The following is a 25,820-nucleotide window of genomic DNA, read 5'->3' as shown; positions in this document are numbered from 1 at the left end:
TCGACCAGAGAGGTTGGTGGGGAGGCCGGAGCAAGCCACTGAGACCAGCAGGCAGTAGGAGGAGGAGGAGGGGTCCTTCCTTGTCCTCCTGATCAGCGCCGGTACCTTGAGTGGGTCCTGCATGCGGAGGGAAGCTCTGGATAAGATAAGCCCTTGAGGTCCGACGCCCAACGCCCGCCCTTTTTTGGAGCAATTGAGGACTGCCACCAGGTCAACTCCGGCGTCCGGCAACGCGTCGGAGGTCGCCGTCGTACATGTTTTAGTTGGAGCCTTGTCCTTTGTAGATAGCTGGCAATGCATGGGTGACGAGATATAGGGGGGTGGAGATGGAGAAGTTATTAGTAACGTCTTCTTCTCGACTTGTTGTCCTTTTACCTGTCGTCCTGCCTGAAGCTGTTTAGCTTGGGATGTTGGGCCCCCTCCATCCCTCCCTCGCACTGACTTACCTTATCGACGTGGAATGTCACCGTCTCGGTGTACTCCGCCTTTCCTCGGTGAAGATGACCCCACCAAGGAGCTCGGGCCCTAGGTGAGCGGTGTGAGGTGAGCGAAACCGGGAGTACCGAGATATCCGCCTCTGCCGCCAAGAACAAGGTTGTCAGGGAATGACGTTCCCGCTACAGCAGGCGTTTTTGTGGCATCGTTTAGTGACGCGACTACTGATCAACCTTCTTTTTTTCTGTTGACGATATTGCCGATTACCCGGAATTTCCACGACCCTAGAATCTTTCGATTTTCGAAAAAGCCGCGCGATTCAAATACCGAACAAGTCCATACGAGATCCGGTCATGAATCGAAACGCGCCGACAACGAGATTTAAGGACGGAACTCGCGATGCAAGGCGGAAACGAACTGAGGCACGCCAGCGGCGCTGCCGCGGATGAGAAAGATATCACGCAGATGGGCACTATCAACGGGCAGGCTCATGCAAAAAGCAAGAATACACAACGCGGGCAATTGGCCGGATACGATGCGCCTGAAGACTATGGCAACCTCGACGAGATGGTGACGGACCCAATCTCTCGTGGCGAGAGTAGGAGCCGTGACGGGAAAGGCGAGAGTCTGGAGGAGATGCGATCCGCCGCCTATGACGCTTCCAAAGCGCGGGACGACTCCAAGGGCACAATCGCCGACGCCGATGTCCACAATCTCAGCAAGAATCGCACGAGAGAGGGCAAGAAGAGTCTGGAGGGGAGACAGTCGTGCGAATACGATGCACCAGGAGACTACGGCAACCTGGACGAGATGGTCACCGACCCCGTCGCGCATAAACCCAGGCGGCATCCTTCGGGAAGAGGCGAAAGCCTGGAGGAGATGCGATCGCCTCGGCAGCCCTCCGATCTCGAGATGCAAGACACAACAACGCCCGACGACCAAGACGAGCCCGGAACCACAACCTCGAAACCCACCGTCCACGTCTCTAGGTTGGCGACGGAGGTGTATACACTCTCATACCTCGTCTTCTTCGCCATCTTCGGCACGATTGCCCGTCTGGGCTTGCAGGCTCTGACGCTTTACCCCGGCGCCCCAGTCTCCTTTGGCGTGCTGTGGGCCAACGTCGGCGGCAGCCTGGTCATGGGCTTCCTGATCGAAGACCGCAAGCTCTTCAAGCAGGAATGGGGTACACCCAACTACCATAGGGAGATCACCAAAGCCCGGCGCCGCGGACAGCGCGCAGACGACAGCGCCGCTTCTAGCGACCTCGCGGCCGCGAAGAAGGCGCACCTCGCAACCAAGAAGACCATACCGCTCTACATTGGCCTCTCGACGGGCTTCTGCGGCTCCTTCACCTCCTTCTCTTCCTTCATCCGCGACGTCTTCCTCGCCATGGTCAACGACCTCCCCCGCGCCGGCGGAGCGACACCCGAGCCGCGGACTGGAGGGCAGTCTTTCATGGCGATGATGGCCATCATCATTGCTACCGTAGCTCTGAGCCTCTCGGCCCTCATCTTCGGTGCGCACCTCGCTATCGCTCTTGAAGGAATCACCCCGTCGATCCCTTTCCTCCTCGGCCGCAAAGTCATGGACCGCTGCGCCGTCCTCTTCGGCTGGGGCGCCTGGCTTGGCGCTGTCCTCCTCGCCATCTGGCCGCCCCGCGACGCCTGGCGAGGGCGCGTCATCTTCTCCATCGTCTTTGCGCCGCTCGGCTGCCTCGCGCGCTTTTACGCCAGCTTGCTGCTCAACGCGCGAGTGCCGGCGTTCCCGATGGGTACCTTTGCGGTTAATATTGCTGGCGTTGCCGTGCTGGGTATGTGCTGGGACCTGGCGCACGCGGGGCTTGGAGGCGTGGTTGGGTGTCAGGTATTGCAAGGCGTCGAGGATGGGTTCTGCGGGTGCTTGACGACTGTCTCGACGTGGGTTGCAGAGTTGACTGCGCTGCGGCGACGACATGCTTATGTGTACGGCCTGGGTAGTGTTGTGGCGGGATTTGCGGTGATGGTTATCATCATGGGTGCTGAGAAGTGGACTGATGGGTTTGCGCCGTTGATGTGTACTCACTGAACTTCTTATACTAGAGTTACGCTGTCTATAAGCAGTCGTACAGGCTCATGAAATCGCAAGACATAGAGAAAGACGTTGAACATCTCATACCTCTAGTGCCTTGCGGATTATTGAATCTCAGTGATCCTAGCAGTCTGTATCGGAATAACGGACTCCACTGCAGCATTCCAATTACGATTGACATTCTAATGCCGTTGTATTCCAGGCAGTGCATCATTCCGACCTGTACCAGCTCATACACATGCCCAAGTTCCCGGCAGGCAACCCGTTTACGTGACATTTGCTGTCGATGATCCCCAGGCAAGGTCAGGTTGTGATTTTCAGTTTACTGAGGCAAGCACCCTAGCTCGATGGAATACGCATGGCACCCACCGCTGACTGCAAAGATCTATGAGGCAGAGAAGTCTGAAGGAAGACATGAGCACCGTCTGAATGTGTATATGACCTAGTGGTGGATGGTTTCGCATAGTGGGTCCCGCAAGGGTAGCGAGTTCGAGTACGATTGTACTCACAAAATTGGTGGTCCTACATAATGCCACAGGCAGCTCATATTTTTCGTAGTTATTTCCTGAATGTTATGATCCCAGTTGCTCCGAGAGGCTATATTATGGCGAATTTCCTGTTGAATCGAGCTGTTTGAAATGCCAAGGGATCGTGATAGCGACGCTACCAAGAAGCAGCTTACTAGATCTGAAAGTTAACTGACATATCGTTTGCACAACTCTGAAGCTTGATGGAGTAATGTCTCCTGGAATCTTTCAAAGTCTTGAAACATATTGCCTCGGGTTTGCAGGAAAACTTGGTTGACGCCTCTATTGCTATGAGGCCCTCAAGCCCGAGTACCTGAGGTTGAAGCTCCGGATTCTATCGAGCGGCCCCACATGCGCCGCGCCGTCCGTTACCTGTGGAGACCGGCGCACGCCGCAGGATTCTGTAAGCATGCTCGGGCTGTTCCAACCCACTCCTCGATTCAAGACCTGGCATGTGTGCGCCGTCTCCAACCCAACTTGATGAGATCCTTCGCCAATTCAAATCCATCAAGCATGTTTTCCGTTGCAGCGATTTTCTCCAGTAAAAATAAGATGGATGACAAAGCAGTTGAGGGAGGCAACCAATATCTTGGCGTTATTAGAAGGTTTGACTGGCATCGGCATTCTACTCGTCTCTTGTGCAGCAGCAAACTTAGGAACATTTTCTCGAGACATTTGACGGATAAAACAAAAACCAGGACAAACCATGTGTTTAAATGGTTGGCTCTCATCTTCCAAACTTTGCCTGCGCCATTTACCCTCCCGGCCGCCAAGCCAAATGGGAAGCATAAGAAGGCGCAGTCCTCGCCCTCGTCTGCCAAGAGCACAACCACTGCCAAGACATGGTGAGCATCACCACAGCAGCAAGCACAGAAGACGGCAAAATTCGTTGACAGCTACACAATTTGGGATGTGGCGATCGTCAATCGGCCGCGTCGCTACATCGAGCACAGCCTCCCACCCAAGTTCAACGATACTCTCTGTCACGTCCAATCACGATGATTAGCTTTGACGTCAAGACCCGGACTGGTTTTGAGCCCAAGCCGTATTCATTACCGAACACCGTGGACCATTCTTCATCGAGAACGGCTTCGAATAAGCTATCGGAGCTTTGCCTTGGCTGGAGCAGTCGATAACGAACAAGACGCGAGAGGCTTGGCGCTATGAAAGCCGCTTCTTCTATCCTTTCAATCCCGTGAATTCAGATGGTATAATGGGATCAGGTCCTCAGGTCGCTTGAGGCATTCAGATACACAGAACAATTGGTAAGTTGTACCCCAATTCGCAGGTACCAGGTGGTCATAGCTGGAGAAGGTATTGAGGTAACATTTTCAAGATACGTTCGGCACATCCTGAGAGTACTTGACTATCTTGCGAAGAGGACCAGATGTATAGAAAAATGTGGAGGTATGCGGCCGTTACCGCTACCCTATATTCCTTCGAATCTAGACGCCAAGGTTCTCCAATAGCACTCCAACTCCATGAACCGAAGAACCCTAGTCTTCGGCCCTTCCTAAGAAAAGCCGACCTCGAGGTCTATGGCCAAGAATTACCACCCATGATGGGCAACAAGGTGGTCCATCAACCAGGCCCACGTGGACGGTATGTGCGCTTGCTATTCGACATCTCTGTTTGGCTGCGCGAGTGCTTTATCTCGCCGCATATCTGAGGTAGGTTTAATAGCCGGGTGAACTGTCTATCTAAGTGTTTGAAACAACTATAATACAAAATACCGGGCTTCTTTCATATTTGCCTGTGTAAGATTTCTTTGGTTCAACTTGCACCTTGCATCCTAGCAAGCAAAGGCAAACCCCCCAGCCTACTCCCTGTTCTCATGCCATCTGCCTCTTTACTTCGGTCTATCCACTAAAATCCATTTCAAGAAGATCATTTGAATAGAGAAAGATCCAAGCGTACATCCGCAAGCAGCCCGTCATGGCAATTCTCAAAGACTTCGTTGGGAGGATCAAGTCTTTCAGCCCAAAGGAAAGAAGAGCCATACTCTTCTACATCTGCGGCATCATGCTGTACAAATTCGGTCTCGAGGCGTTCAATGGGTCTATCACCGCGCTCGCCACCAACCGTTACGACTACGAAAGTGACACCAGGGGCACGCCTTCTCGCACTTTTGAACGACTCGGTCTCCTCCAGGGGCTGAATCAAGCTACGCAGTGTGTCGGTTCAATCCTCATTGCACCTCTTATCAAACACTACCCAACGAAGAATGTTCTCTCGGCAGCGATCCTCCTCTTTGGCCTAATGACGGCAATCTTGCTCATCCTTGATGCTGCGACGGGAGGTACTTTTGTTCCGGAAGCGTACCGTAAGAAGCACCCCAAAGACGAGTGGTCTTACTACGGAGACTACAACAATGACGCCATCATACCCATCTACACGGTCACCGGTATCGCGTACGGCATGGTCGAACTCATTCGCCGCGTTATCCCGCGAGATATTGTCGGAGGTAACGTGCAGAAACTTCGTCAAATGGACAGCCTGGTACACATCTTCTACGAGGTTGCCGGTACATCAGGCGCCTTCGTCACCGCGCTGGTCCTCATTCCCAACCTTGGTAATAACCGCTCATTTGTCATCACCCCAATCTGCTTCTCCCTCGCCGCGATTCTATGGTTCTTTGTCGTGGACGGCAGTCACGATCGCAACGCTCTTGCTCGAGCGGAAGCCCGCAAAAGCAACTACTTTGTCAACATTGGCAAGGGCTTCCTCCTCTTCTTCGAGTCCATTTGGGTCGGCGCAAAGATTTTGTTCACGTCGGCGAAATTTGTCTGGCTCGTCCCGGCATACGGCATCGCCCTCTACGGACACCGATATCTCGAAAATGGCATCACCCCCCAGGTTGCTCGACGGTACCTGGGCAACTCGGCATGGTCACAGATCATGGTTGGTGGCTCCAATTTTGGTGAGCTCCTGGGTGCGCTGTTCGTCTTCCTGTTCACAAATGTGATCAAGACGCCCATCCCGTGGCTTCGCCTTGATGCCTTGATGTTGCTCATTGTTTGGTACATCCCCTACTGGTATCCTCCCTCGGGACAAGTCGGCCAAGCCTGGATCGTCGCCGCCACATTTTTGCCAGTTTCGTTCGGCTGGGCCGCGGGAGATGTCTCTCTGGCCGCTTTTATCCAGGCTTCTCTCGCCCGACTAGAGGACAAGGAGAACAGGGTTTCGCCTCTCGGTGCGGTCATGGCGTTCTTGTACTCTTTCTACATTGTCACGTATGCGATTGCCGGTACCTTCCTCGGGAGATACCTCGATGGCGTCTACAATCGAACAGGATCAGTGCGAGAGGCGCTGGTGAACACTGCTGGGGTGCACTTCACTGTCATTATGGTCACGGTGTTTGCGTCGACTTTCATTCCAAAGGGTTCTCGGTGTTTCAATCCCGAGATATTGGATGACACGAAGCTGGACGAGGATATTGAAGAGTGTCCACCGTCGCCGTGTGACAAGGATATCATGAGTGATGTTGGGCTGAAAAAGGAGGCGCCCGCAGTCGTCTTTTGATAATCGAAGGACATGGGATTTTTAGGTTCTGGGAGTTACGAATTTCCGCGGTTTTATTACGGATTGAGATAGGGTTGCCATGTCACACAGACCGAATCAGCTTCTTTGAAGGATTCTTGGAGTGCTACGTTCCACAATTACATTTAACTCACTCCAGCTAATATCATATGCCGCGAGTGCAACGTGTTTGCAACCTGACCCTCAAGCAAAATTTCATATTAAGTTCAGGCACCCGTCCATCCTTGATTACAGACCTTGACGGTAAGGAGGGCTCTCAGTCTACACCGGCCTTGAGAACCCAGACCCGCCTTCGCTTTAGAGGTCGGGCAAGTAGGCCATTGTACTACCCCAATTACATGAGTTGTAATGACGTGGACTGCGGTAAATGTACCCGGCGCTTGGGGAGTTGTCTCATCCTCTAGAGTCTCCTAAGAAACGGAACAAAGCTCCACTCAGTTTATATCTTTACCATTGCGCTTGTACGCTATCACAATTCAGCCAGCTTTGCTTCAGATTGACTTTTCTTGTTTCCAAAGACGTTTGCAATATTCCGAGTCACCTCAATGACGGACTTACGGCGGCCACTCCGTGGTAATATTATCATCATGTATCATAGCGTCTCTCGGCAGGAGGCCTCTACGAAAAGAGAAGATTTTGCGATGGACCGGCAAGTGAGTGCGGTATTCTCCTTGGCCATCAAATCAGGGCAAAACCAATCGCTTCCTCAGTACCCACGAAGTTTTACGCGATCGGCAAACCACAATGTCCAAGGTCAAAGACGCATTAATATGGAACCCCTGAGCTCTTGACGGGTTATCAGGAGCTCGGGAATTGCCACCGAATCTCGGCGCAGGCTAAAACTAAGACAGATGTTTCCCTGCTTGCGAAGCCTGGGACTGAGCCTCGTGGTTGCGGCTGATTCGGTTCCGTGCCCGAACTGTGCGAGAAAGTCGCAGGGGGTCCAATAATTCGGGGGTAGGCCACGCAGACTCTGAGTCCTGACCTGTCACTCTGGCAGGTCTCGCGTGGCAAAAAAGACCCTGTGGAGAAGTTTGAGGTCGACTAAGCATACCGAAAAGGGTGATGAACGCTTTGGGCACTGACCTGACGTGCCTGTCAATTAGCCCACTTGAAGAACAATGTTTCGCTTCAGCTCTCGTAACTGGGTTCTTGCGAATAACGGGCAGGATATCACGAGAAGAAAAGAAAATATGGCATACGTCAAAGCGCGCGCAGGCACACAAAAGGGTCGAATGTGGCTGTGTCTTCACCGCGTGTTTCGATTGTTTTTTTCCCGCGTTCGGATGAGAGGTGAACAGGATGGAGCGGCAGCGGCAATGGCGATATTTCAAGAATTTGACTGGGGTCCATACTGGATATCATTTGTTGACTGTTCCTCCGGGTCTGGTCCCATCCCGTGGGGTGCCTGAATGATCTACGTTCATGGTCCCGTTTCGCAGGCATCTCCCTGCTTCAAATCTCAACCATCCCAACCCCATGTCAGCCCAGGCTCTTCGTCATTATGCCTTTTCTGACAGATTGACCAAATAGTCACATACTTGAGGAGTAGACAATCTGTTGTTGAGGCATGCAGCATACGGCGACCATTCGATGGTCGCCGTCCATCTCAGACGAGGCATGCTCCTTGGCCTGTCCGGGCCCTTCCGGGAAATTGCTTGATGCCGACTTTGACAGGGATTCATCCCACCCGAGCTAGCCAGCGTGGAGTTAGCGTCTGCTGAAAACTTGAGAGTGACAAGTCTAGTGGAAGAGCTGGGGTTAAAGGCTACCACAGATCCTTGCCGGGCCATCATCTCTGGGTCTCACGGCCTGGCTAGCTCCCTAGTGGAGGATCATCTCTCGAATTTGGCCCACCGGCCTGAGCTCTGTAGCTTTGGCATAATGCCACAGAGTTATCATATCTTCAGCACCCAACAACCCCCCAAGGAATCCCCCAAAGTGAGAAGTGATATCCCACCCTCATTCACTCGGCGGCCCAGGCTGCAATGAAATCTGTAAGTTTCAGTGCTGATTGGAGAAGGCGGGAGATATCCTAGATGATCCCGAAGATCCGCCCTTGTTCGCAAGCTTTTCTCGAAGAGGGAATTGAAATCCGCATCTTGCGTGGCATTCCGCGTCGCACCCCCGATCCCGATTCCGAGTTGTATCCGGGGCATGGACTGTCGTCAGTCGCCGGAATATCGCTGGGCACGGCCTTTCGATCCCGGGGAAGCCGCCACAAGTCCCGTGGAATCCCACTTACCGCCAGTACGGATATGGCACGGCTTTCAAGAGATATGAGACGTCTTAGCTAGTTAGTCTGGTTTAAAGATTGATAACGAGCACAGATTCGAGACCGGTCGACACCAAACAGTTATCTACCATGGAACTACCATGGGAATAACAAATCACAGGGGCGGAATTGGGCCCCTAGGGCAGCAAGACACGCGGATCCGCCGGCCGGGCCACCCGTAGGAATGGCGATCCGTCAATCATCCAAACTCTCTTGACAGCCCCATCAGCAAGTCATATCAAGGGCCTGGCGGTAGTCGGCAGAACGGTGAAGCCAGAGAGGCAGCCTTTGGCGGAAAAGAGCGGTTTGGGGCGGATCAGAAAAAGCAAAGCTGAGTCCTGGACTGCAGATGATCCCTTCACTAGTTTTTGGTGCTGAACCGAAAACTCGAACGATTCTGTGAGACAGAAGACACTGTGACACTTTTTCATCCTCTCACACTAAGCCCTAATATGAAACTGTGAGAGGAAATGCCTGCTACCCAAGGCCGTAGATCACATCGGCTAGACTAGGGTTTGTGCAGTCCGTATTGGTCACGAGGGATGCAATCACTAGGAACCAAGGGCCAAGATCCTCGAAGCACATCCAGACTGCCCCCGCTTCCAGCTTGGGCCAAACTCTAATGAGTTTCTGTAGGGTACGCTACAAATTACCCCATGCTTCCAGACATCCCCAGTTAACTTCTGGATATCCCATGCAGTGACCCACGACGCCCATGCCTTATCAAACGGCACAGAAAACTTGTAATACTTTGTTTTCTATCCGTAATGGCGACATCTGAACGCCAGGGCAAGGGAAAGCTTCGTCGCCACTCGCAACAATGGAGCCCCCGCAGATGTCGGGCTGCGTGCCACACCTTCACCGGAAAGACGAGAACTGAAATGATCTCCCATGCTATGCCTTGAGAAGCCCTGGATGTCCAGGGGTTTCCTCTCTGAGCTTGGACCATCTCCCAAGGATCCAACGACGATGCTACACTGCGGCACGACTATTTTGGTCTAGACACTCAAAAGGCATCCTGCAAGCCTGACCGAGGATTTTCCACATACATAATGAAAGCTTCACGCTAAAAAGATGCGATGATGCCCCTTCTCTGATGTGTGGGTGTCAACGGATACGATTCAGCTACTAGGCCGAATCTCCTTCAGACCGCTACCTTCCTGATCTTTCTATTTGACGGTGTCATTTACAGACACACGCCCCCAACCCAAGCTAAAAAGTCACCTTGCCGTTTACGCATTTCTCTGCATCTTCAAATCGCAACTTCTTCAACAAACGACATACGCTTGGATTCCACTCCCATCATATCGGTGTAGTCTATCGTAGGACTCTAGGCTATGGGCTTCGCCATCGCGCGCTTATAATACCCTCTTAGTTCGTTATTAGACGAACCGTCGGAGCCGAGACTCGGAAACAATCACCCCGAAAGAGTTGTCTCTCTCTGTTTAGTTGGGCAGCCAACCTTCGCCATCAGCAATCCAGAAGCATCGTCCGCGAAGAAAATGGAAATCACCGAACTTGTCAACAACAAGGAGCGCTTCCGTCGCTTTTACTGCAGTTGGAAGACCTGCGAGAAGGTAACGTCTAATGTTTCTCGGAACCCTGAATGCTATCAGAAGGCTGTAAATCTCTCAAGAATATCATACTTACTTGCGTATTCCTACAGGGATTCAACCGGAAGTCGGACCTGATCAGACACTTTCGAATTCATACCAATGAGCGGCCTTATCCATGCCCAGCACCGGGTTGCGAGAGAAGTTTCATCCAAAGGAGTGCATTGACTGTACACCTGCGTACACATACTGGAGAGAAGCCATACGAGTGCCAGTATCCTGGATGCTTCAAACGATTCGCAGATGTGAGTAGATACTTGACGTAATTGGAAACAAATTTTTGACGCTAATTTTCTCAAGTCTTCGAGTTTTTCGCGTCATCGTCGGGTGCATTTGGGCAAGCGTCCGTATACATGCGCTGTTGAAACCTGTCGTAAAAGGTGAGTGACAATTCTCGCTTTCCGGGGCGACTTGAATATCGGCTAATAGAAACACAGTTTCTGTCGCAAGGTGGCTTTGATCCAGCATCACAAGATCTACCACGATTCGACTTCTGGGGAGGAATCCGACGCGTCTTTGGAAGAACTTACGAACACTTCGAAAGACGACAGCCCCATGACGAGTCCGATTTCCATGCCAGAGCATGTTCACAATGATACGACGAGCCCCACGCAAACGATAGAGGAGCGTCAGTCTTCCCCTGACTACGTGCATCACACGACACGCCAGCTCCATAAACCAAATGAGCTATTTTACGAGAGCCAAGCCAGTGAGCAATTGGCATTCTCGACCATTCAACCAGAATACGAGTACGAAGAGCCACAAGGCTTCTATCAAGATCCTCTCTACTCGAGCTGTAACGAGGATGTCGTATATCAGCGGTCAAATCCCTCTTGGAACTTTTATCCGTCTCCCCAGTACTCAACCTGCGGGTGCAACACACATCCAGCAAACGTACCTTGGGGTCCAGCAGCCATGACTGGCAACGCAGATGTCGGCAACGGGACTGGATACCTGCTTGCACAAGATCACGCGCCTTCCATGGCTGGATTTCCTCCAGTTATTATACCACGTCATGCCCAGCATATTCAGGAGGCGGAGTGGCCGAGAGATCAGATGTGGTACAATGATGGGATGCAAATGTCTCCCAATTTCGGTCCGGCCAGGATGTCAGACTCTTACAGATTCGATTGAAACATGCACATAATAACCTGCGAGTCGGTCACTGGGTTTTGGTCGATTGTAATAGCATAAGTTGCGTTGCTTTTCACATAGCTGATTTTTATGAGCGAACTGTTCCATCTTAACGCACAAAACTATCCATATAATATTTCGAGAGAGCAACAAAACAAAACAAAGAATCATAAGAGCGACTCAGTCTATCTCTATGCGCCTCCACGTGATACAAGAATTCCGATTAAACTCGACTGATCTTGAAGCCACCAGGAACCCTGTACTGGAAGAAGCCTTCGGGGTCATATTCCTCCGCAACTCTTCGGATGTGCTCCACATTGGCTTTTCCGTAACTTCCAATTGCATCCTGCCTCGAATCCGCATATGGAAGGTACCTGAGCTCAGTGTCGCTGCCAATCGACTTGGAGAAGTCCTCAATTCTCTTGTTCGCGGCTGCAACCTGCTGGTAAACCCGAGGGTAGAGCTCCTCGCTGTTTGATCCTAGTAGAGTCACTCCCATTACGAAAAGAACCTTGTTGCGCGAGTCTCGCTCGAGCCCGAGCATGTTGCCCCCTTTCTGCACTCCAATATCTGCAAAGTATGACGGGATTGGTTGGAAATCGAGAATTGTGGTAAAGTTCTTTGGTCCGAGAAGGGCCTTAATGTCTGTGACGAGGCCCTCATGCTGTTCAATGCAGTATCGCAGAACTCTTGGATCATTGACTGCGGTCAAGGCCCCGGCTCCAGCGTTTCTAGCAAACAAATCATCAGCAACTTTCGACCTACTGATAATTCAACCAGACGTCTCCTAATCAACTCACCGATTCTTTCCGGACAGCGCGGTACTATTGGCAGCCTCAACAAGCGTCACCGACTTCTCCGTAGTCGGAGCTGACGTCGGAATACGGTCAAAGGCATCGAATGCCGTACTGTTGGCCTTGTTCATGGTGTTGACCTTAGTCGCCCTCCAGATGCTGTCTTCAGTCTCTGGATCGTAAGTGACGACAAGGAGCACCGCATTGTCCTGGAACGATCGGCCCAAATCGGCGAAATTAGCAACCGCATCAACGAGCTCACCAGCGTGCTCTCGACCAAAGGTCTTCGTCTCCATGTGCAAATTCTCCGTTGGAAACGCCTGGAGATCGAAGCGAGTGACGATACCAAAGTTGCTGCTACCTCCCTTCAGAGCGCGCCACAAGTCCGCATTAGCAGACGCGTTGGCGTTCACAATCTCCCCGCTCGCCAGTACCACCTCGTAGTTGACGACACTGTCGCAGGCAAAGCCCGTACGCGCCGTGTACCACGAGATGCCACCGCCGAGAAGAAGTCCGCCAACGCCCACGACGGATTCCCTTCCGCCCGTCACCAAGACTCCGTCCTTTTCCAACGCGGCGTACACAGAGCCCCATCGCGCCCCAGTGCCAACGCGTGCGACGTTAGTAGCTGCATCGTACATGGTAGTGTTGAGGTGGGTCAGGTCGATGGTCACGCCGTCGACAATGTTATTCTGGTTATCGCCCCCATGTCCGCCACTGCGGATGGCCACGTGCCAGTCTCCGGCACCATCTCCGGCGGAGTGTAGAGCAGTGAGAGTTTGGGAAACCTCGGCGGCTGTGCTTGGGAGAACGAAGCACCAAGGTTGTTTGCGCGTGGAGATAGCGTAGGAGCCGTTTTGAACGAGGTTTTGGTACAGGGGAGAAGAAGGAAAGTGAACGGCGTGAGATAAGTTGGCGGTCACAAGGGCGTCACACTAAATGCTTCTTAGCTGAAGATGATCGGGGTGCTTTATTTTGGGAAGGGTTGCGGACTGCAGGAAAGCCTGAGGGGACTTGTGTGCCGTTGACTGCCATCGTTTGCTGTCCTTGTGAAGTGCTAAACAGCAGCAGTAGTGTGACAGTCGTGATGCCCGCTGACGGTAGGGATTGATGGAAAAGCATTGTGATAAGTCCGAGAGCTTCCAGCATAAGAGATTTTAATTGAGGTGAAGTTAGGTTTTCAGTGAATTGCATGAAGTTTTTCAGCGTGAAGTCACGGGAGAAACGCTTTCTATTTATGATGAACCTGCCAGGCTCATGCTGGGTCAACATTCATATTCCCAGCTTTGAAGTTACGAATTAGGATCATCGCGAGCATGCACAGCCATCTAGCAAGTCGAGATCTACGCCATGGACTCACAAGCTAATGGGTTAAAAGACCGTGATGACATGTTGGCGCAATGAGTGACCGTAGGAGCAACAAACGTTTTGATGCTTTTGAGATATTTCAACAAGCGTCATGTTCAAGTTATGGCTACCTAGAAGAGCATTTTTACGCGTAATTTTGTTGCTAGATCACAGCTAGCTCTTACTGCCACGTGCAGTTAGGCTCCTTGGGCTTGTGGCTTTGTGCAGATCAAGGGAACTGAAGACTGTTAGAACTTACGTGCATGATTTAGTCTGCGAACTAATATGTAGTTTGCTTGTTGTAGGGCCTTTCTACCTCTACTGATGTGAAGCTAGCCTTTGTCGGAGGCTGTACTACAACATCTAGGCGCAATCCTGCAGGATTCAAGAACGCCCCAGGTGAAGCATGCAAATTTACGCGTATTTCCAGAAGAGCACTCTATGAACCACCATGCCAACGTTCGCGATAGATTGAGAAAGAGAAATAAATGATCTTTTCTGATACGAAAAATCCAAACAATGAACTGCGGATATGCCTTTATTCATAGAACATTGCCTACATATACATGTCACGTGCAGATCACGGCACTGGGTTGTGGCTAGACTCGTCGAAATACGCGTATTTTTACACAGTCAGTCCAAAGTATGGAGGCGGTTGGCAGGATCAAGCAAGACTGTCCTAGTCCCGAAACTAAAACCTTAAAAAAGAGAGGCAGCAAGAATAGGATTAATGGAGTTGCTGCGGAGGATTCGAAAACTGCCCTAACATAAGCGGCCGAACATGTTGCCGACATGATCTTCTCATGAGTTATGACCTCATCAAAGATACAAAGGTCTCTCATAAACGGACTTGCGCTGCCTCAGTCCTCCCTGCGCGTCTCAAAAGCGTCCCCGATCCTCATAATCTTCAGCCTCTCCCAGTCCAGGAACTGCGCGTTATCCTTTCGTAACCTCTCTTCAACCTCCCCAGAGTTCGTCACATCGAAGAACGCTTGCGCCGCCTCCTCGTCTTTGAATCCAATCTCCACCACCGCGTCAGGTTCCTCTCCGGTGCTTTTACCGATGAGGACGGTTGCCTCGTCCTTTGGCGATCGCTCAATGTACCGTCTTGAGTGCAAGGAGGGGAAGCGGGAGCCGGTGAGTTCTCGGGTGAGGGGTATGTGTATGTATTCGTAGTGGTCTCTGAATTCGGCGTGTGTAATGTCATTTTTGCGGTAGAGGAAGAGCACCAGGCGATAGTCCATTTTGGGTCGGTGGTCGAAAGAGAAATGGGCCGGTTGGGACGATCTTTAGGACTGATGTATTATGAGTATCATATACAACCTATGCGAGGTTGAGCTCTAAGAAAGATGTTATCGAGTCACAAGGTAAGTACGCGGGGTGGTAAGTATGTGGACAGCGTTGAAAGTTTAAAACAACGTCGATGTCACACAGTACACTTAAGAGTCCAGCTTGTTCTCGGTCCGAACATCATCAGGTCCGAGGACCCGCCAGAGCCTGTCGATACGCAGCCAGAGAAAACTTTCAAAAACCAGAGCCATAACTTTCTGGATAATAATTTAAATTCTCATTGATTGTCTATCATTTCAAAAACTTCTGCTCATTGCCTCGTCAAGTCGGTGGACATATGCACCGTGGTCGCTGCTCTGCTACGAGTCGCCTCTGCAATAAGCTTTCCAGGCCTGCCGTGGTCCGAGTCAGTGGTCGATACACATTCTCGGCATTGAATTTCTGGTATCAAACATCTCCACGCTTGATGGAAAGACTGAATCGTAAATACGGTTGGATTTGGATTATGATATGATATGTGATGTCATCGAATGACACTCGGTTTATACAAACGGTCGACTAGGACCTGGCACCAGAACTCCGAAACTGGTGATATACAACACTCTCATCAACTTCCCAAGCCCGATCTATGCCAACGCCATTACTTTAAAGACAAATCACAAAGGTTTAGTTGCGGTTGTTGACAGGGGGAACCTCAACAGACGCAGGCTCGCCCTTCTCGATATCCTCGGCAACCTTCTTCGCAGCGCCCTTGTTGCCAACGCTATTGAGCCACTTATCGAGCTTGTACTGATCAACGGCGCGGAAACCGTTCACAGCAGGGGGCAAGACCTTGGTGCACTCGGTGAGCTGGTTGATGTTGTTGACGCCCAGAAGAGAGAGACGGATGTATTCACGAGCGTAGTCCTATTGGGCAAGCCATGTTAGCAACGTGCTTTCAGCGTACAAGTCAAGGGGAGAAATCATCTTACCTCGTTCCAATGGTTCTGTCCGCCAGGGCCAGCAAATTCCTTGAACTCCTTGGCCGTCTCGGGGTGCTGGGAGATTGCAATGTCGCTGGGGAATTTGAAGACGCGAGGCGGCGAGTTGGAGCTGAGAGTCTCCTTGTAGTATAGCACATCCCAGACACCGGGTGTGCTGTCCTGGGGGTCACCAGCGCGGGTTGTGTTGACAAAGTTCTGCTGGCTAGTAGTGTGCGCGCCGAGCAAGGCGACGAGACCGTGCGGGCCGATGGTCTTGTCGCGGAAGAGCTGGATGAGCTGGTCGGCGGGCTGGAAGGGGCTCGGGAGGAGGCCGCCAGGGGAGCCGTTGGCGCTGTCTTTGCGGCCGACGTAGGACTTGATGCGCGGGCCGAGGGGACAGACTACTGTTGCGACGTTGGCGCCCATCTATGTTTACATGTGGTTAGTAAAGACAGAAGCGAATATGGGATTGATTCAGTTATCTTGCAAACGTACTTGGATGAAGTCGCCCATGCCAATATCCCAGCCCATACCCTTGTACTTGCCGTACAGCTCCTGGAACTTGACGGCAATCTCCTGCAGACCACGGTTCTCGAAGCGATCAATCTCGCCGGGGGCAAGCAGGATGCTGCCGTCTGCGCCGCCGCCCTGGGACGCCGTAGCCTTGGACCAGGTCCCGGCGTCGTGAAAGCCGAGGCGGACGGCGGCGCGGGCCAGACCTGTACAGCGACCCGACTTGCCGGCCATGAACTGGTACATGTCATCGGCGACGTAGCGCCAGACGCAGCAGGTGTCCTTTTTGCACTTGTCCGAGGTCAGGTCGGGCACCTTGCTGTAGCGGTCATTAGACTCTGGGTCGCCTTTGCCCTGAAGCATCCTCTTGATGTCCTTGCCGACGGGGGTGAGGTCCTTGTCTTTGAGGGTGACGAGGTCGCCGAGAAGCTCGGTCGAGTCACCGGCGTCGCTCTTGCGGGCCATGATTTCGGCCATTTGCTCGCCCATGCCTGGGTAGCCCATGGTCCCTGGGAGGGAGACCAGGGCCAGGGAGGTGGCGAGGACGGATGTGAGATGCATGATGAGGAAGACGATAGTAGTGTATCGACGAAAGCGAATGTGCTAAATTAGAAGATGAAGGTAAAGTCGAAATAGCGAATGACAATGACACTGACGGTCTTGGAAAGAAGGGAAAGGGAAAGAGAGGAGATGACCCGATGAGGAGGAGATAGATGATGGAGATGGAAGCCGGACATCATGGCCTTATATCATCTTCGTTCGTTTCTTGGCAAGGAGCCATCTATCACAGCATGGTCTACCAAAATTAGGCTTGTCCAGCTTTCTTCCATGAGGCTCCCGGACGTTTACTCTTTCCAAAAGAGGCTCGCCTTCTTAGCGTGCAGGGCTCCTTCGGGACAAGCCCTCTGGTGTCTGAGTCTAAACAGATACCAACAACCTCTAGTCAGATCTCACGACACGAGTAGCTCGATTCCTCGGATCCCGGGTACCTATTGTCAACTCTCAAGAAGCCTGTCTGCTGTGCCAGCTTGGCCCTGTGGCGTGTGATACTCAGCCCTTTGGAAGGAGGATCGAGGGAGCAGAAAGCATGCCACCCCGGACTTGAAGACGGAACAACGAAGGAACAAGAAACACGATGCCTAGCCTTTCTTAGGCCTAGCCTTGGGCCTCGGGCAGCCCATCAGGGATCACCACCGCACCGTCCGCCCCCGGCATCAGCAGATATTCCTCAATAATGATTCGCCGAAAGAGGCGGTAGGTCTGACGGCACAGGAGAGGGAACCAGAGGTCTGGAATAAGGGCACCCATGCACCGGAGCTGTAATGTACGCTAAGCCGGCTCTAACAATAGACTCACATACATTTGGCATATGGAAAATGCATATACAGATGCGTGCGCCCCACCCCGAGGTGTAAGTCCGTGGTCCCCGCGTCTACCGGCCGTGTCACGGTGCGCAGACTCGCCGGCGACAGGGGGGTTGAACCCTCGTATCGCATGCCACTAGGCACAATGGGAAACGCCATGCCAAGAACGACGGCGTGGGATTGGATGGTGAGCGTTTAAGCTTCTTGTGTTGGTATACGGCGCCAAAACCGAGAGACAAAGCTAGATCGCCAGGGCAAAAGGGGCCCCTTCCATGTACTCTGGTAAAGCTAAGAGACGGAAGAAACAAGCTTGAAGAGAAAGAAGGTTGTTTGTGAAGGCCGTCAGACTATGGCAGAAACGAGCTAGGCACGACAGTTGAACAGACAGACCCGAGATGCCGTTGCCTAGGCTGCGATGAGCGGTGCGTCGCGACTCGCGTGGCGCCGTCCGCTGAGCCAAGATCAACAGCTTGTTGGACTTTGTTTCCCAGGGCCGCTCGGTGTTGTCGTCTCGCTCACCCATTCATCCCTTCTCCTTTCCCGCTTGACGCTATTGAGCGCCGCAAATGCGCTGGCAGGTCGGTCTGCGCTTCTTCCATTTCTTACCTTTACCTTTCTGCTGATTGGGACGAGGGCCCTGAAGAAGGCGGTATCCGATGTTGGTCGGTGGACCGCTCGGATGAAAATGTCAGTTCTGCACCTATACGAGCATCTGCACGTCGCCCATCGTTATATGCTCAATACCTCTCTCTCGCCCTCACTGAGATCGAGCACTGAGCAGAATGAGGCACCTGAGAGTCTGTGTTTCTTGTCCTCCCGTCCTTATTGTTGGCTTGGTGCAACCCGCGCCACGAGGGAATCGTAGCCTCCCATCTATCGCATCCAGCGCAGAAGTTTCTGTTGCACGGTGCCTCATGCTTGTTCAACTTCTGCTGCGGCCCTGCGAAGGATCAAGCACAACTTCGGACGAGCCCCCATGGCCTTCGCTGCGAGCCTTGTCGACGCAGGTACCGCTGCTGGCTTAAGGTTAGCTTGTTTGACTGGCGTTCGTTTCTATGCCGACCCGGTCTCGAGTTTGTTTTCACTTCAATCCAACCAGGTGCGAGAGAGCTGTGATCGTCTGGAAGGATTCGTTTACGATGGAAGCCTCAAACGTCGTAGCGACGGAAATCGACATTCATGCGAACCATGAGATGCTGAATTGTTCGGATGGATGAAGTCTGGCCATGTTCATCAGAAGACATGAGAGGAGGGGAAAGAAGGGTAAGAATTTTGGTCAACTGGAAGAATGTGTCCCAATTTGGCTTGACCTATTTTCAGCTGTGGCGCACGGCAATCCAGCCGCACCGTTTCCTGCTGACTTTGCATTCATCTCATTACCTAAGATAAGAAGAAGGTCACTCACTCATCTTGAGTCGCCGCCCTCTTCTGAACTCATTCGCTCACGTCTTCTCTTCCATCTTCGGCCCACCAAGTGAGATGAGCTTACTTTTTTGACCCCAAGAATTGAGCCTGCAGAGTGCTGCATATGCTGAGCTGTGTTGGGAATCTGGCTATTGGGATGCATTGGCTTGGCTGCAGGACTCCAATGCAGCCTGAGATGCTGTGTCGCCGGACCATGAAAACCGACTTACCCCCTTTTTTTTTCTCACTGCCAAGCCCGCTACTATTGATTTTTCTAAATCGTTAGAGAGAATGAGTTCAGCTATCTCAAAAGTCTCTTGGCAGGCAGTTGACACTTGGGAGGCCAAAGGCAAAATTGTTTACGAAAAGTGACTGGGAAGTTTCGGGTCACATTAGACTTAGAGACTTCAAGACACTTCTTTTGGGTTGCACTCATCGACTCATCGGCATTTGGAGAATAAAACAGAAACACACCCTCAACCCCGGCGTCGATCACAGGGAATCGCATCCCTCTTTCACCCAACCCATGAAGCTAGGCTGAATTTGGCCAATGCAAAGTAGGTGAGTTACAGGTGACGGTCAGCACCGGTGTCAGGAGCCAAGCAGACCGTGTCATACATGTAAAATTGGGTCGGCAGCCTTCAGGTCGGGTCAGGAAATACTCGTATTATCCCATTCGTACTGTTATTGACACATATAGAAAAAACCAGCTGCTCAGTCTAGCCCAAGTACAAACAAGGGGGGGTTGGCCAATGAGTTGGACCCCCCATGCAAAGAATTCTTCATTACCAACCAAAAACTTTTCCTTTTTTTCGATTCGATGACAATCCGGGAATCTTCTTCAGCTTCTTCACTCCTCATCGTCCTCCTCGGCAGCAGCCCCCTTCTTGGCCTTCGCCGCGGCAACCCACTCCTGAGCCTTGGCCATCACCTTGTCCCGGCCCTTGGGGCTGGTCTTCTCCTCCCAGTCGGCCCACCTCTTGAACCACTTCATCGCCTTCTTGGGCTTCAGACCCTTGGCCTTGGTGCCCCTTTCAAACACGTCCCGGATCGCCGTGGCGTCCGGCTCGGCGGCCGCGATCTCGAGGTCCGCCAGCTGGTTCCACAGGTCAAACCGCTTCGGCCACGTCGCGAGAATCGTCTCGAACGTTGTGCGGCCGCGCTCCGCATCCCCGTTGGGCGACTTGAACTCGAGAGCGCCGAAGGAGGCCATCAGCTGCGCTGTGTGACGCTCCTCGAGGGCTTGGGTCGCGCGGGGCAGGAGGGCACGCGCGCGGTCGGGCTCGTTCATCGTCACGTGAAGGAAATGGGCGTAGTTCTCCCAGACCTTTGGTGACTTTGACTTGAACTTGGCCACCAGTGATTGGAAGACATCATCCGCTTGCTGTAAGGCTGCGTTAGTAATGATTGGCTCCAAAGGAGTATTGGGACTGCTTACCTTGAGCTTTCCGGACTGAATGTAGATGCTGGCCAGACGCTCGTGAACCTCCTGCTCGTCGTTGTACTGACAGGCGCGCTTGAAGACCTCCTCGGTGGACGCCTTGGTGCCGTAAGCAACCTCCAAGTTGAGGTAGGCGATCCAGACGTTGAGCTTCTCGGTCTGTTCCCGGATGTTGATCGTCTTGATGGCACGTTCGGCAGTCTCGCGAGCCTTGGACAGCTCGCTGACCTTCATCTGCAAGGCCATGTACTCGATCCACAGCTGGGATGAGTCGGGCTGACCCAGCAGGAGACGCTCGTAGTCGGTGGCGGTTTGCGGTCCGTGGGCATCAAGATCGGCTGTACGATCAATCTGGATCTCGCCACCCTTCTTCTTCTCCTTCTTTTCCGTCGTCTTTGACTTCTTTGATTTGACCTTTGTCTCGTTTTCTGAATCGTCAAACGCGCCGCCAGTCCAGTCGTACTTGCCGGAGCTGAGACCCTTGCTAGCCGCTGCATCTTCGTCCATATCCACATCGCTATCCTCATCCTCCTCTTCGTCACCGTCTTCGTACTCTTCGTCTTCCTCATCAGACTCCTCGTAATTGTCGGTACCGCTGATGGTGAGTTGAGCGCCGCCGTCTCCCATCTCAACATCAGAATCCTCATCGCTCTCGAGATCCGCACCTCCGTCGACGTCCTCCATGTCGCTGTCCTCGTCGAAATAGCTAGGCTTGAGGCCGAATGTGATGCGTCTCTTCTCCTCATCTACCGAGAGAATCTTGGCCTTGACCACATCACCCTCATTGTAAAGCTTGCGGGCATCCTCAACAGGCTTCTCTGCCATCTGACTGCGATGGCACAGGCCACTGACGTTGAGGGAGTTGTCGACCACGATGAATGCACCAAATTCTTCGACCTTGCGTACTTTTCCAGTGACGATCTGGCCCTCCTTAACGTCCTTGTACGTCACAGGTGGCGTGTAGTCGTTCTCAACCACGGAGGACTTGAGACTAAGCTCGACTTGGCTGGTAGCAGTGTCGACATTGATCACTCGGCCCTTCACTAGTTGATCAACTTGGAAGTTGCCCTTCCAGTCCTTAATGTAACGATCAGACAAGTTGCCAATCTTGACCAAAGCAGAGACGTTTCCGCCAAGTTGCACAAAGACACCCTTGTCAGTCACGTTCTTTACAAAACCACGGATAATGTCTCCAGAGGCAATCTGAGACACCCTGGTGATTTCGCGATCCGCGACAGGCGATGTGGAACTAAGAATGCGGGAGGGTCTGGTTGACAATCTCAGTCTCTTGTCGCTCTTGTCGACCTCCACCACGGAGACGCGGACGATTTCGCCCTTGTTGTACTTGAGAGTGTTGGCTTGGTCGTAGTCATCGCAAAGATCGACCAAGTGAACCGGTCCAGAAACAGACTCGCTAAGCTTGATCATGACGGAGCGGTCGTTGATCTTAGTCACTCTGCCGGGGAGGGCCACGTTCTTCTTGAGGGATTCCCAAGTGACCTCGGTAGAGCCGGTGGATGATCGAGCTGACAGGTCCAGATGTCCCTTCTCAGCATCAACCGAGATCACACGAACCTTGAGAGCAGAGCCAATGGGGAAGTGCTTCTCGAGATTGCCAGCGTGAGATAGGTCGTCAGAAACGTCCATGATACCGATTCTGCCGCGGACAGTGGGTGAGATGTTGACCCACAAGCAGTTCTTGCCGTGGTTGTTGACAAAGGCGACGTGGGAAGAGCCAACCTTGATCGTGTCGTAGGAAAGAAGTTCAACTTCCTCGGTCTCTAGGTCGCCCTTCTTGGCGGAGAATTCGATGACGGAGTGTGTGGAGCGATGAGAGAAAGGCAGGAAGCGGTAGTTCTTGGAGTCGTGAATGCCGATAGCACGCACGCGGATGATCTCGTTCGCCTTGACCTTCTGTAGGGGGTTCTTGCGGTTGGTGATGTCCTCCCACTTGTCGAAGAACTGTGAAACGTCGATGCGGCCCTGAATGTTGTCGGCAACCCTGACGTTCAGCTGCGTGTTCTTGACGGACATGACCTGGGCATTGAGAATAGTGCCGAGTGCGACATCGTCGACTGTCTTGATGCTGTCGTCGACAGAGTTCACGGCGGTCTCTGATACGGTGGGAGCAGGCTCATCCGCCGAGGCTGGCGCAGCAATGATGCGGTTCTGCTCAGGGTTGGAAGACACAATCTTAACCTCGATACTCTGGTGCTTGCGCATGCCGAATGCCTCCTTGTCTTGCACATCCTTTGGCAACTTGCTCTTGGGGAGGATGGCGGTGACATTGCCACCAAACTGAACGTAAACAGCGTGAGGGCCAATCTCCCGGACGTAGGCGGGCGCAACGGCACCGGGAGTCGCATCCTCGACGCTTGTCAGAAGTTTGCCGTTCTTACTGGCTTCAATGAAGCTGGGCTTCTGGGTAAGGATGACAGCACGTCTGAGCTCGTTCTTGTCCAAGACCATGAGATCCGTGAGAGTGTTGCCGACATTGATGCGCTTGAGAGCGGCCTGAGTCTTGCTAGCAGACTTATCCGAGAGGTGGCCAGTGCGGATGATGGCTTTGAGACCACTCTCCTCAAGATCAACGTAGACCTCATCTTCCGTCTTCTGACTGACCTTGGCAGAGACGATGTCGCCAACCTTTAGTGCCTTGAGCGCGGCCTGCTTGTCGAGACCGAAAGCCGAAGGGTCCTTGCATGAAACAATCATCCTGCGGTCCTCGGGGGTCACGCTGAGGACGTGAACACTGACAACCTGGCCGGTACGGAAGTGATCTCTAGGGTCCTTGATGTAGGCCTCGCTCATCTGTGACACTGGCAGGAATCCTCTGACACCGCCAAAGAACTCGAGCTGGGCACCGGCAGAGCCGATCTCAGTGATTGTTCCCGGAGTTTGCAGACCAACCTCGACCTCCTCGAGGTTCTTGATGATTGGCGCATCTGAGTTGACCAAAGTCTTCTTCAAGGTAAGGCGGAGCTGGCGCTTTCGCGGACGCACCGAGAGCACTCTTGCCTTGACGGTGGCCCCCTCTCTGAACTTCTTCTCGGGGTGCTGGAGCTTGACATCGGCGAAATGTGATTCATGTACGTAACCACTGATGCCCTCGGCCAGCTTCACGATCAAGCCACTGATGCCGTTCTCGCCGATAATGACCTTTTCGATCTTTCCAGAAACGACTTCTCCAACGGGAACATCCTCGAGGCGGATGAAGGGCTGGTCAAGGATGGTCTGCTCAAATGACAGCAGGAACATGGCATCCAGAGGGCTGTAGCCGACGACTCTTCCGCGGTGTGTTGAGCCAACCTTGTGAGGGCCACTGCCTTCGTACAGTGCGTCGACTTTGCCGTCCTTCACGCGAGAAATGTGAACAAAACCGGAGATACCAGGAACGCCAGTGTCAACGTAGAGACCGATCTCAGGCTCGACATGGCGCACAGTACACTCCTCCACAAATGAAGCGATGGGGAGCAGGTCAAGAGGAGCCTTGGCTCTGCTGCCTTTGCCGGATGACTTGGGCTGCAAAGAGACGATGTGCGGCAGCAGAGACATACCGAGCTTGGGCTCTCGCGCAGCCGGGAAGTTGCAAATGATTCTCGCCTTGACACGGCTGCCTACTTTGTACTTGGCTTCCAAGTCGACACCATCGGGACCAACACCTGAGTGAATCAAATCCGCGGTAACCGGCAAGTGGCCAAGCAGCTTTCCCTGCAGACCTCTGCTGGTCACCTCGGTGAGCAAAACGTCGGCCAAGGAACCAGGCAAGAAGGAGTTGATTGTCGGAGCGCTCGACGCCACGAGGGAGGTGTTGCCCAGCTTCAGAGGATCAGTCGACAGCTGGACAATGATGCCTGTCACGGCCTTCACGACGCAGAGACAGACGGCGCCTGGTCGCAAGCTGGCCTCATCCATGTCGGGGCCGACTTCCTTCTTGGCTAGGAAACCCTTCAAATCGCCCTCAATACCCAAGTCCATTTCGTAACCGTGATCCTGGACGCTGGTGACTGACGCCATGAGGGTTGTGTATCCGACCACCTCGTCACTGGAAATGCCAGTGTTGGCGTCGGCAGGCCGGAGGGAAAGTTCGATGCGGCGCTTAGGCTTGCCGGTGCCAGACTCGTCCGCGGTCGACAGAACATGTGCGCGAACGTACTGGCCGACCTTGAACATGGACTTGAGATCAATGCCCTCGTCATCTTCGTCCTCCTCCTCGTCTTCGCTTTCGTCGGCGGCGTCTTTCTCGAGCTTGTTATTGATCGTGTCCGAGATCGCAGCGATCGAGACAGTTCCTGTGAGGTTGTTTGGCAGCGCAATCGTTAGTTGGACCGGGTCGATGTGGCTGATCTGACCAAGCACCAAAGAGCCCTTCACCAATCGCTTTTTTACTGTGTTAGTTACGTTTGCTCCAATGGAGGCAGGAACGCTATACCTTGAAGTTGAGACCCTCAATCTTGACTGCATCCTCATCTCTTGCAGGCTTCGTATCCTTGGTATCCTTTGCTTTCCTCCTCTTCTCCTTCTTTGCCTTTCCCTTCACATTCGTGTCGAATAATTCGGCCTCTTCCTTTGCGGCATCTGCCTTTGCTTCCATGGTAATCTGCTTTTGCTCGAGGGGCGTAAGAACGCTGCCGCCTCCACGGGGGAACAAAGGCTCGTCGTCCTTGAGCAGCGCTGAGACTGCGGGAGCCCGGGGCGTAGGAGCATCTTCAGTCGTCTTCTTGTCTTTCTTGTCTTTGCTAGGCGTATCGCGCTTCGAGGGCCGGGACACCTTGGAGGCCTTTGCCGCTTTTGATGGAGGAGTACCCCCGGGGGCATCCTTTCGCTTGAGAGAGCTCATGGTTGTGATTGTGCCCGAAAGTCAGTTGCAATTGCTTGCAACAGTCCTGGACTCGATATTGAGATCGGAGAGGAAGAAAAAAAAAAGGACCAGGGACCTTTCTTGCGACTAGGTACTCCACTCAAAACATTTTTTTCGCCTTTGGGCGCGGGATGCAAAGCGATAAGAGATAACGATAAGACTTGATGCTTATCGGGCCCTCCACCCAAAAGCGGGCAACTGCAGGTGGGCGCTGGGGGAAATGGTCATGAATGAAAGCCGAGGTGGCGGC

The 25,820-nt window shown here is 52.9% G+C and overlaps 6 protein-coding genes across 6 annotated transcripts; 2 read left to right on the top strand and 4 right to left on the bottom strand.

The window, feature by feature from the left end:
* Positions 1-834: 834 nt before the first annotated feature.
* Positions 835-2,502, top strand: N0V96_008267 (uncharacterized protein; the record flags this gene model as incomplete). Its single annotated transcript, XM_053192768.2, has 1 exon — positions 835-2,502. The coding sequence occupies one exon, from the start codon at positions 835-837 to the stop codon at positions 2,500-2,502; it is 1,668 nt and encodes a 555-aa protein (XP_053049708.2).
* A 2,465-nt stretch (positions 2,503-4,967) lies between these two features.
* N0V96_008266 (uncharacterized protein) lies at positions 4,968-6,554 on the top strand (the record flags this gene model as incomplete). Its single annotated transcript, XM_053192769.2, has 1 exon — positions 4,968-6,554. One exon carries the CDS (start codon positions 4,968-4,970, stop codon positions 6,552-6,554), a length of 1,587 nt encoding a protein of 528 aa, XP_053049709.2.
* Positions 6,555-11,817: 5,263 nt separating this feature from the next.
* On the bottom strand, positions 11,818-13,423 carry N0V96_008265 (uncharacterized protein; the record flags this gene model as incomplete). Its single annotated transcript, XM_065758271.1, has 3 exons — positions 11,818-12,325; positions 12,395-13,323; positions 13,403-13,423. 3 exons carry the CDS (start codon positions 13,421-13,423, stop codon positions 11,818-11,820), a joined length of 1,458 nt encoding a protein of 485 aa, XP_065613026.1.
* Positions 13,424-14,595: 1,172 nt separating this feature from the next.
* On the bottom strand, positions 14,596-14,979 carry N0V96_008264 (uncharacterized protein; the record flags this gene model as incomplete). Its single annotated transcript, XM_053192771.1, has 1 exon — positions 14,596-14,979. One exon carries the CDS (start codon positions 14,977-14,979, stop codon positions 14,596-14,598), a length of 384 nt encoding a protein of 127 aa, XP_053049711.1.
* A 712-nt stretch (positions 14,980-15,691) lies between these two features.
* N0V96_008263 (uncharacterized protein) lies at positions 15,692-17,061 on the bottom strand (the record flags this gene model as incomplete). The annotated part of the gene is made up of 3 exons (XM_053192772.1): positions 15,692-15,931; positions 15,997-16,413; positions 16,483-17,061. The coding sequence occupies 3 exons, from the start codon at positions 17,059-17,061 to the stop codon at positions 15,692-15,694; spliced, it is 1,236 nt and encodes a 411-aa protein (XP_053049712.1).
* Positions 17,062-20,118: 3,057 nt separating this feature from the next.
* RRP5 (rRNA biogenesis protein rrp5) lies at positions 20,119-25,549 on the bottom strand (the record flags this gene model as incomplete). Its single annotated transcript, XM_053192773.2, has 3 exons — positions 20,119-20,652; positions 20,707-25,089; positions 25,142-25,549. The coding sequence occupies 3 exons, from the start codon at positions 25,547-25,549 to the stop codon at positions 20,119-20,121; spliced, it is 5,325 nt and encodes a 1,774-aa protein (XP_053049713.1).
* Between the last annotated feature and the right edge of the window lie 271 nt (positions 25,550-25,820).

Source organism: Colletotrichum fioriniae (genome assembly GCF_027942845.1).
Source record: "Colletotrichum fioriniae strain IMI 355084 chromosome Unknown scaffold_10, whole genome shotgun sequence".
Lineage (NCBI taxonomy): Eukaryota > Fungi > Ascomycota > Sordariomycetes > Glomerellales > Glomerellaceae > Colletotrichum > Colletotrichum fioriniae.
Note: the sequence above shows the minus strand (reverse complement) of the source record. Positions and strands in the feature narration are given on the sequence as shown.